At 41.6% G+C, this 10341-nt stretch overlaps 2 protein-coding genes across 3 annotated transcripts; both read right to left on the bottom strand.

The window, feature by feature from the left end:
- Positions 1-1608: 1608 nt before the first annotated feature.
- Positions 1609-6962, bottom strand: LOC120060417 (pinin-like). Its single transcript, XM_039009722.1, has 9 exons — positions 6638-6962; positions 5965-6036; positions 5801-5878; positions 4649-4724; positions 4466-4560; positions 4286-4361; positions 3928-4083; positions 3628-3766; positions 1609-3501 (listed from the first exon to the last, which is right to left on the bottom strand). The coding sequence occupies exons 1-9, from the start codon at positions 6748-6750 to the stop codon at positions 2213-2215; spliced, it is 2094 nt and encodes a 697-aa protein (XP_038865650.1). The 5' UTR covers positions 6751-6962; the 3' UTR covers positions 1609-2212.
- A 103-nt stretch (positions 6963-7065) lies between these two features.
- Positions 7066-10132, bottom strand: LOC120060418 (gem-associated protein 2-like). 2 transcript variants are annotated; one of them, XM_039009723.1, is made up of 10 exons: positions 9829-10132; positions 9645-9729; positions 9214-9303; positions 9069-9128; positions 8867-8980; positions 8713-8757; positions 8519-8587; positions 7933-8043; positions 7691-7749; positions 7066-7608 (listed from the first exon to the last, which is right to left on the bottom strand). In XM_039009723.1, exons 1-10 carry the CDS (start codon positions 9954-9956, stop codon positions 7569-7571), a joined length of 801 nt encoding a protein of 266 aa, XP_038865651.1. In that variant the 5' UTR covers positions 9957-10132; the 3' UTR covers positions 7066-7568. The 2 variants fall into 2 exon arrangements, with proteins under 2 accessions (XP_038865651.1, XP_038865653.1); XM_039009725.1 differs by having other exon boundaries at positions 9838-10132.
- Between the last annotated feature and the right edge of the window lie 209 nt (positions 10133-10341).

Here is a 10341-nt window from a genome sequence, read left to right as displayed (position 1 = left end):
GGGTATTGTAATTTAATCAATGTTAAATTCAGGCTGTAACACAACAACATGTGGATAAAGTAAATGGGTGCAAATACTTTTTGAAGGCACTAAGAGGTGGAGGCCCAAGACAATCTGGTGGAGAACAATCAAGACCGAGGTCCAACAACATCAGCAGAGCTGGGGCATGGTGGACAAGACTGCCAGAAACAGACAAAAATGGAATACCTTTGTTGCTGCCCAATGCACAAGCCAGCGTGAAGGGGATGAGTGGGCAATGGAGGAGAAACAAAGTTAGAGTTATAATTAAAGGAGTCTTGTTTAGATATATTGTATTACAGACATGGCAACACAGTATATGGTTTCAACAAGAACAACTCAGAGCAAAGGGTTAGGGGAAACATCTGCCTGGCTACAGCGATTCAGAGGGAGATCTTGGGAACACAGCTGGACCTCACTATCCACTAGCAGGCTTAGTAAACAACCTTTATCCTTGCACTGACCCCAAATCAAAAGTAAATATTCTACACACTTAAAAGATTATAATGAACAACATAGCAATTGATTATGTGGTCGCCTGAGTGGCACAGCGGTCCAAGGCACTGCAAGAAGCGTCACTACAGTTCCTGGTTTGATTCCAGGCTGTATCACATCTGGCCATGATTGGGAGTCCCATAGGGCGGCGCACAATTGGCCGGGGTAGGCCGTCATTGTAATTAAGAATTTGTTCTGAACAGACATGCCTAGTTAAATAAAGAAATGTATAACCTAGAGATTCTAGCATTCATATTGTTTGTCCACAAGTACTCAATGGCTGCATTTACACAGGGAGCACAATTCTGATCTTTTGCCCAATTATTGGCGTGAGCCGATCCAATTGTTCCAAAGATCAATTAGTGGAAAGAAATCTGAATTGGGCTACCTGTGAAAACGCAGCCAGTGAGTCAGCAACAGAAACTCACTGAGGCACTACTGACACCAAGTGGACTTTACAAGTACTGCACCTCTGGTATAACTAGAATGAAGGACTGACCGCACAAAACATCTATAAAATCTAAAAGTCTCAACTTTCTGGAAATTTACATTTGAGACAATGTTAATGCCTTTGCATCCAGTGTGATTTGTATCCAGTCACACTACCAAATAACCTTGTGTTAATATTTCCATTTATATGCCAGTTATGAAGAGGGTGGTCAGTCCCATCTACAAACTTAAAATTGTCCATCTGTACATTTAGTACTGGACTCATTCAAGTCACTTGATCTAAATAATATAACTAGCAATAGCATTTGAGAAGCACCATGTTCAAATAGGACTACCTTCCATCAAGTCACTTGGCAGGCAGCGGTATGAAGGCAATGAATGTCATATTACAGATTTTACATCTGTCTAGAACACCATCCTCCATATATCAATGTTAAAATAAAGTCCTAGTCTGTCAGAGGGTCTATCCATGAATTCTATGAAACATGTTTCATCAGTTATTAATCTAAAAACATTCTAAAGCGACATTCCGAAATACATGGAGTCCAGCATCCTAATTTGCATGTGGCATTTAATGACTGAGGCTGTTAGCACTGAAAATACAAAAATATCTTGGAGCATTGACATGGAGGCATTTCAGACAAGTCAGTCAACAAGTAATCGTGTTTTTTTTATTGAAGATGTTTAGGTTTCATTTGGACAAAAAAAAAAAAGATTAACATTACTTTCCAAAACAAGTGTCTTCCACAACGCATAGCTAGACATTGTGCATGGTCAGACTGGCTTTATATGGATCAAAAAGTTGTAGGTTACAAGTGTTCAACATTATACAACTGAAAATGCACAATTACCACCTTTACAACACTGGATTCAGAGAATACACCAGTATGCAACCCACCCTCTTCTCATTGCTCCTATGCTTTAGAACAAGTAAAGACATTTATGGGAGAGAAAATGTAAACTTGATGCATCAATTACAGTAAAAGCAGACAATATAAAAGTCTAATAAAATAAAAATCGAGGTAAAAGAAGTCCAGAAACCAGAGCGGCAAGACCATGTCAAAACTGACTGGTGACTAGAGAAAAAGCTTTGATGATTAAAAACCCACATTATTCGAAGAAAATACACTGAGGCAGTTTAGCTTCCCTCTTCTGGTGAATTGCATTTAAGGAAATCCACAACCTTTCAGTTACGAAAATGTATTTATCAAAAGTAGAAACAAAACATGACAGCAGAACTCACTCAACTTTAACGCCTCTTTTCCTTCCTATCTGACTTGCGATCCCTGTCACCGCGAGAGGACCTCTTCCCTGACCGGCTGCCTTCAGAGGTGGTCCTCTTCCTGTCAGACTTGGAACTCTTATCTTTGGAACCTTTGGATTCACGACCACTGCCTTTGGACGACTTGTGGCTCCTCTCAACTACTGCCTTCTTCCGCTCCCTGTCCCTCTCGGATGGCCGCCTCCTACGTTTCTTGTCCTTCCTCCCTCGGCTGCGGCTCCTGCTAGAAGAGCTGGAGGAGCTGCCACTGGAGGAGCTGCTCCTGCTGGAGGAGCCACTAGAGGAGGAGCCGGAGCTCCCACTGGACGAGGAGCCGGAGGAGCTGCTAGATGAGCTACTGCTGCTTCTGCCACCACCACCTCCCTTCTTGTCCTTTGACTTCTTACGTCCCCTGCTGGCTTCCTTGCTCGGGGGCGCCAGCTCCTTGGGAGCCACAGCATCATCCTGGGCCTGGGCAGGCTGGGCATTACTGGTCTGCTTTATGGCACCTTGATCAGCCTCTTGGCTCTGCTCGGTTGTGAGCGGCTCTGGATCCATTCCAGCCTCCAGTAGGGGGATCTGAACCTCAGGAGCCATAGATGTTACATCAGAGACTTCCACACTAGGGTTGCACTCTGAGAGCAGGGGTGTGGCCACTTCTGTACATGGCTCGTCATCTTCGGTTGGTTGCATTTCAATGCTCTTCTCCTGGTCGTCTGACACAGCTGTGAGGTCCTGACCGTGAAGGGGCTCCTTTTCTGCCTTAACCAGTTGCTGCTCTTCTACTCCTTTCTCATTACCTACCTCCACTGGACTATCCTCCATCTTCTGATCCCCATCCCTGGCCTGCCCTTCAGCCTCCCTTACTACTGCAGTACCCTCCATCTGCTCCCCCACATCTCTGAACTCCACTATTCTAGTGTCTTGACTGTCTTCCTCAGCCTCCTCCATCTCATCTGCTTTAGTCCCCCCCTTCTTAGACTCCTGCTCCCCAACTTTCTCTACTGGCTTTTTCTTTCTGTCCTCCTTACGCTTTACACCCTCAACCCCCTCTTCCTTCTTTTCCTCCTCTATTGTTGCCTCATCTTCCTCCTCCATCTCCACATCAAACCGGTTACCTGTCACTTTGACTACCTGACCCGTGGGCTTACCCTCCTCTCGATCTTCTTTCTTCAGGTCCTTACCCAGAGCGGTGTCCCTCTGAGACTGGCGCCGAGGCCGAGCCTCCATCTTATTCAGATGCTCAGCAAATGCCTCGCATCTCTCCTCAAACATAACTGAAAGCAGGGATAAAAAAAAATGTTTACGATTCAGTGACACCACAATGCACACCAAGGATAGGAAGTGTATTATGGCTACTTGTTGGAGGGCAGAATAATTTGGCTAATTGCACAATTGCTTACCATTCATTTTTTTCTGAGACTCATCTAAGAGCTTCTGAGTGGCTGAGCACATCCTCCCAGGCAGAAAGAAGATGGGTGGCTTGGTCTTTGTGCGGATGTACTTGACAATTTTTGTGTTGTGCACATTCCACTCCTCTTGCTAGAATACAAAAAAGTTCATGAGCATTCAATCGTCCCATCTACTTATGGGGAAAACTGTCACACAGGTTTAATTTCACCTTAGTAAAACATAAATTTTTTGGGCACCAGCACAACCAATGAGGTTGAATATTGCTTTCAAGTTTCAAGAAAAGTCTTTACCAACTGAGCAAGCTCCACTTTCTGTTCCAACAGTCTCAGCTCTGTCTGCTTGGCACGCCTCTCCTCAAAGAGCTCTCGTCTTTCGCCCTCTACTTTTTTGCGCTCTTGTTCAGCTTGAACTTCCAATTTTTGTTCAATCTCAATGCGTTTCTTTTGCTGAGAAGATATAGATTAAAAAAGTATATATAAATTCACACACATACAATTTCCCCATTAGCAAACATTCCAAACTATAGCCTAACGGCTGGAATAATTTTCACCAAGCTAGCTTGAAGGCTAATTCTGTAAGGGGACTTTTCATGCATTTACTGTATTAGAGTACTAGTTCACCAGTGTTAAGAGTAAACAATATTCCTACCCTATCCGTTGCCACATTAGATTCCTGCTTGAATTTCTGTAATGTTCCCATCAACAGGCCAAACATACGTCGATTCCTATAGGGAAAAAGGACAAAACAAAGAATAACATTTACATGATTTCTTGGAGATACACAAACTAAAGACCATTATTTCCCTAAGCATGTACAATGACATGTTACCTTTGTTTTCCCCTCTCATCCATGGTCTGATCCTGGATCAGGTCTCGACGTGTACGCTCCTTGGAGGTAGCTACTACTGATGACTGCAACACTGGCTGTGTTTGGACAAAGGCAAGTGGAGAGTTGGACTTTTAAAACATCAAGGTAAAATATTCAGACAGTGAGTGTATAATGATGGTCTACCTTTTTGACATCGTCATCATCTTCAGCGTCGCTGTCATGGCGTGAATCTCTCCTCCCTCTCTGGTCACCGGCCAGCCTATACAACAAAGACATGAGCAACACAAATGTGTGATTTACAGGCCACATCAAATAGAAACCCATTTGAATGCCACCAGGTGTAGGGCAATACCTTTTTAGGAGTGCCCACTGCCGATTAATTGACGCCATATGGAAGTGACTGCAATAATCATGCAACAAAGAATGACAGCCTACTAAGTGAAAGTTGGGTTCTTGCACAAGATACGTCTCCCTCTGGCTATCTGCCTTGTCAATATCCTCGGTGTCTATTAGTTTCACTTTTATTTTGTTAACTACTCAACCGGGCATTAGAATATGAGGGAAGCAAAAATTACTTAATCTTCAGAATTCTTAATCTCTTTAGAGGACATGTATGAGATCTGTACATTTTATTTTGCTGGATTAATCCCTAAAACATCCTAACACACTGCGAGCCAGTACCAGTTGATCAATTGTTGCAACAGAGAGAGCAAGCTCAAGACAGAGTAGACAGGCAGAGTAAGAAGATTATGCAATTGAAAGAGAACTTGAACCAACCTCCCTGCATACCCAGTGTGATTTATAGAGGATATTTACTTTTAATAATTATATGTTCTGACAACGCAGTGTTTTAAAATTTGTCCACTATTTTATAATAAAAAAATATTTAAATTCTCCCCGCCCTGCAGATGGCTGTATCGATCCACTAATACAGCAGCAGTAAAGGCCCAGCGCACTAACATTACTTTTGTGAGAAAAAAAATCCCTCTGCTGCAGACTGCTATATCAGTCAGTTATTATTAATAATAACTACTACTTTTTAAAAGTAACCTTTATTTAAATAGGACAAATTCTTATTAAGAATGACGGCCTATAGCGGCTAAACACGGACAATGCTGGGTCAATTGTGCGCCGCCCTATGGGACTCCCTACAGCCTGGATTCCTAATACAGGAAGGCCCATTGAGAATTGTTTTTATAAACATTTTTATTGCGATTTCTTTGGGGGGGGGGGGGGGGGGGGGGGGGGGGGGTGTTGTAACACCCCTACTTCCCATGGCTATGGACTCATCTCCACTACATCTGGAAGTGGGCTAGATCTACAGATTACTCTTACCTCAGGAGAGCCCCTTCAATATCCCTCTGTTTCACTGGGGGTCCTCCTGGTCCACCGCTGATGTCGGAGAGTCCACGTCTGCAGACAAATACGACAAAGCTCAATGAAATACAATCACCACACATAATGTTGGAGATAAAGCCTAAATATGAAATGTGTTTTACCTCAACAAGTTGATTCCTCGACCCCTACCTCCTCCAATACCTGGGATGGTTGGCCGTCTAACTTGGCCAGGTCTGTAAGGAAACGTTACATTTAGATGTAATGTTAACATAGATCGACCAGAGCTAGCTGTAACTAACATTGTTTTTAGAAAAACGTAGCCAACGTTACATGGGGGGAGTGTTGGGGGGGGGGTATAGAATAAAAAAAATATAGAAAAGCAAAAATAAATCAATGTGGCATAGCTAACTGTTACTTCAAGTAACGTTAGTTACTCTGACTAGTCTGGAAATGAAACTGAATCGAAACTAGCCAGCCAAAGGACACTAGCGAGCAACAACCGAGTAGCTAGCCAACTTGCTAACTTTACCAGTTGAACAATAATATATGGACATAACGTTAGCTAAGTAAAAACAGTAACGTTAGTTACCTAACTATAGTAATTGCATAAGTATTTGTACTTGCAGCTAGCTAGCCAACTAACACGCGGCCGATTCCATTCGACAGCACAGGCACACAACCAAGCGGCTAGCTGGTTATGCACGAGAATGGGAGATGCCATTTTTGTCGTGGGATTGGCATTTGTTGCTAGCTATTCTGCATAGTTAGCTAGAGGACGAACGAATGCTGAAAATGTTAATACAATTTACATTTTAAAATGCCTTTTTGTCATACCTCAATTCATTAGGATCCCGACCAGTTAATTTACGAATATTATCGTCTACATTTTTCAAACTCTCTTTCGCTTTCTCAAGCTGGGCTTGCAAAGATCCCACTGCCACCGCCATCTTAGCTACAGTAACTACCTTTCCTCACGGGCACGCCAGCTAAGTGTTGGTCGCAAAGCATCACTGGGTGAAAAGCGCGCTTCACTATCTTGATTGACAACTCAAAAGCCCAATCGGCAACTTCGTTATCTTAACACACGGCCATAAATTGTAAGCTTTCTCCAGTCGACACGTCCATTAGTTTGTTGATCAATGAATGATTTTGATAATGACAAATAATTAGTAATTTGGTTGTTTTGGTCATAGAGTTACACCACAGAACAGTGGAGCCTAAAATATCTGGTAACAGTCACTAAAACACTCATTGAGAATAAAAGGATGTCCAATGTCTTTATGGCATACAGTTTTTCTTGATGGTACATAGCAGTGGTGGGCTTGTAGAGATGGAAGCCACAACAATTGTGAAAGCAAACATTTAACTCCAGCAATAGCAGAAAGTGAACAAAACTGTAATAGAAAAAAATAAACTGTCTAATTGCACCAGGTAGCCTAGCAGTTAAGAGCATTGGACCATTAACCAAAGGTCGCTGGTTTGAATCCTGAGCTGACTAAGTAAAAAAATATGCTGATGTGCCCTTAAGCAAGGTACTTAACCCTAATTGCTTCTGTAAGTCGCTCTGGATAAGAGTGTTTGCTAAATGCCAAATGTATTGGGTCAAATGTTCTCCATAAGACTAAATAGTTGCTTTATCTAAAGGCTTCAAATTGCCACAGTACAACTCCCTGTGGATCCTAAATCTGAGCATGGTGATGGGTTCATAGAGCTACAGCTCATGGGGTGATGAGTTTCAACCTCATCATGGATTTCATCAACCCGTTTAGTCCTCCTTATCAGCCAAGTCGTTTTGATCAAAGTACCTATGTAAAACAAAAACAAAAACATGAGCAATCAAATGACACGGTTTCCTGGCTATGAGTTTGTGAAGTCAAATAAACTTACCTAGCAACAAGGCAGATCATCAAGTTGAGAGGAGACAACCTTTCATCTTCTTGGTGTTCCTGTAATGGGAAAGAAAGAAAAACAAAATAATGACTATAATATACTCTGTTCATCATTATCAAATATTATCATGCAAACATTTGAGCATCTAACATTAATGTAGTTACATTTTAGTTCTCCATAAGGAAGTTGGTTTGCAACCTTTCATCTCAACATTAATACAAGCCACTATATCACCCTACCAGTTTGGTCCGCACTTCAGAACTCCGTCTGGCCAGCTGTCTTATTAGAGAATGTGCTTCAGGGAGGAGAGGTTTCTCAAGGCAAGCCAGCAGTGCATACTGCCATCTTCCCTAGAGAAATTGAGCACATATTAGCATTAAAAAAAGGCACAAACTCTGTACATAGCCCATCTATAATTTAGCCCAAACAACTACCTCTTTCCCTACTGTATTTATTTATTTTGCTCCTTTGCACCCCATTATTTCTATCTCTACTTGCACATTCTTCCACTGCAAATCAACCATTCCAGTGTTTTACTTGCTATATTGTATTTACTTTGCCACCTTTTTTTGCCTTTACCTCCCTTATCTCACCTCACTTGCTCACATTGTATATAGACTTATTTTTCTACTGTATTATTGACTGTATGTTTGTTTTACTCCATGTGTAACTCTGTGTTGTTGTATGTGTCGAACTGCTTTGCTTTATCTTGGCCAGGTCGCAATTGTAAATGAGAACGTGTTCTCAACTTGCCTACCTGGTTAAATAAAGGTGAAATAAATAAATAAATAAAATAAAATAATTAATTAAAGAAACTGAACTTACTAACTGTGGGACAAACTCTCTCTCTTCAAACCAGTTTATCAAGTACTCCAAAACTGCAGAGACTGTGGCCTAGAAGGGAATAATCATTTAGAGAGTGTCAAACACAAGTATTGTCATTTAGGTAATGAAGGAAAGCATCAATTGATGAACAATTAGTGTAGTAAGTATCATGCCAATGCTGTGAAAACACTCACCTGATTTAACCTGCTCACTATGCTAAGGAAAGGTGGAAAACCAACCTGGTGAAACAGGTGGGTAAATATCAAACATGATTAATGTCAATTTTTACACAGAAATCTTGCAAGATGCATCACTTAAATATTTCCTCTGTGGTCTATATACAGTTACCTTCACATAATCAAGGCCTGGATCTTCAGTAACAGGGTCAGTTGGAGGAGAGTTCAGATAAACATTTTCACCCAGGCAGAACTTTTTCCATTGTTCCTCTGCATCCTGTTTTGGCTAGATACAGACAGAACACATACTTTAGGGTTGCTGTATTTTACAATTCACTTTTACCAACAACAACAAAAATCATCCTCATACTTACCATGAACACATTGTCATCTAAAGCTTGACCACTCCAGTGTAGTCTGTGCTTACTGATACTCTGCAAGTAGTAAAACATTATCAGAATAAGTCACTTCAAAACAAAGCGACAAACAACTCGAAAGGGTAGTCAAATCTATAGTTACCCGTCTTATTTCTGAGAAGTTGCTGACTTGCTGTCGCTGCCATTTTAAACTCGGTGAAAATCCTTGTGGAGCAGCTTGGCAACCCGTGAGCTACCAAATAGAAGATTTGACAGGAAATTATACAGACAGATTCTCTGGCTCTCTCTCCCCTTTATACATTTTTAATTTATTTATTTAACTAGGCAAGTCAGTTAAGAACAAATTCTTATTTACAATGACGGCCTACACTGGCCAAACCTGAACGATGCTGGGCCAATTGTGCACCTCCCCTCCCTGGATTCGAACCAGGGTGTCTGTAGTGACGGCTCTAGCACTGAGATGCAGTGCCTTAGACCACAGCGCCCCTCGGGAGCCCAAAAAATATCTGCGTTGGCTGGGGAAAATCAAGACAGTAGGCTACATTTAATTTGTGTCAGTGTGGTGAAACTTACCGACACATTCACTGTCTGTTTCTTTCTCAATTTCTTTGGGTCAATCTTCGCCACCACAACATCTGGACAGAGAGACGCCTCTAATCTGAAAATGAGAAAGGCAGTGTTGTTTTTACTTACGTGAATGCGTGTTTCCTGATCATATGCGTGAAAAAATATCAAAAAACAGAGCTGAGGGACTTACTGAACCTGCCTCAGATATTCCTGGGGATTTCTTGGAGGCTCGTTAAGATTGAAGTCTTCCCCAGTTTCAATGCCGCATGTTTCCACAGGCAGAAGCCTGGGCATCAGTTCCTCCACGTCAGATTTCATGATGATGATGCAAACTATATGGTCAGTGTTAGACTGATACGACGTTAAATTAACCAATGACCGTTGCACTTACTATTGTACTTCTTAAAATATCAGATTATAAAGGTTATTTTGTTGGATAACGACACAAGTCTCACGTCAAAACAAACGTTGTCGCCATCTTGTTATACTTTCGAATCAAGCCTGACGCATATAGAATGCGCCCGTTGCCATGGCGATTTAAAGAAGATGCTGCACGTGTATTTTGCGTTCTAAATTCCACAGGTCAAAGTCGAAAATAGAATGTTCCACATATTTTTTTCTAACAAAATCTACTACGCCATAATGACTATACAAATACTTTAAATCACTTGAAGGGAGATAATTATCAAATCATTGGTTGTTT

The sequence above is a fragment of the Salvelinus namaycush genome, chromosome 15, assembly GCF_016432855.1.
Source record: "Salvelinus namaycush isolate Seneca chromosome 15, SaNama_1.0, whole genome shotgun sequence".
Classification (NCBI taxonomy): Eukaryota; Metazoa; Chordata; class Actinopteri; order Salmoniformes; family Salmonidae; genus Salvelinus; species Salvelinus namaycush.
The sequence above is the reverse complement of the archived record's forward strand: the minus strand, read 5'-3'. Positions and strand labels throughout refer to the sequence as shown.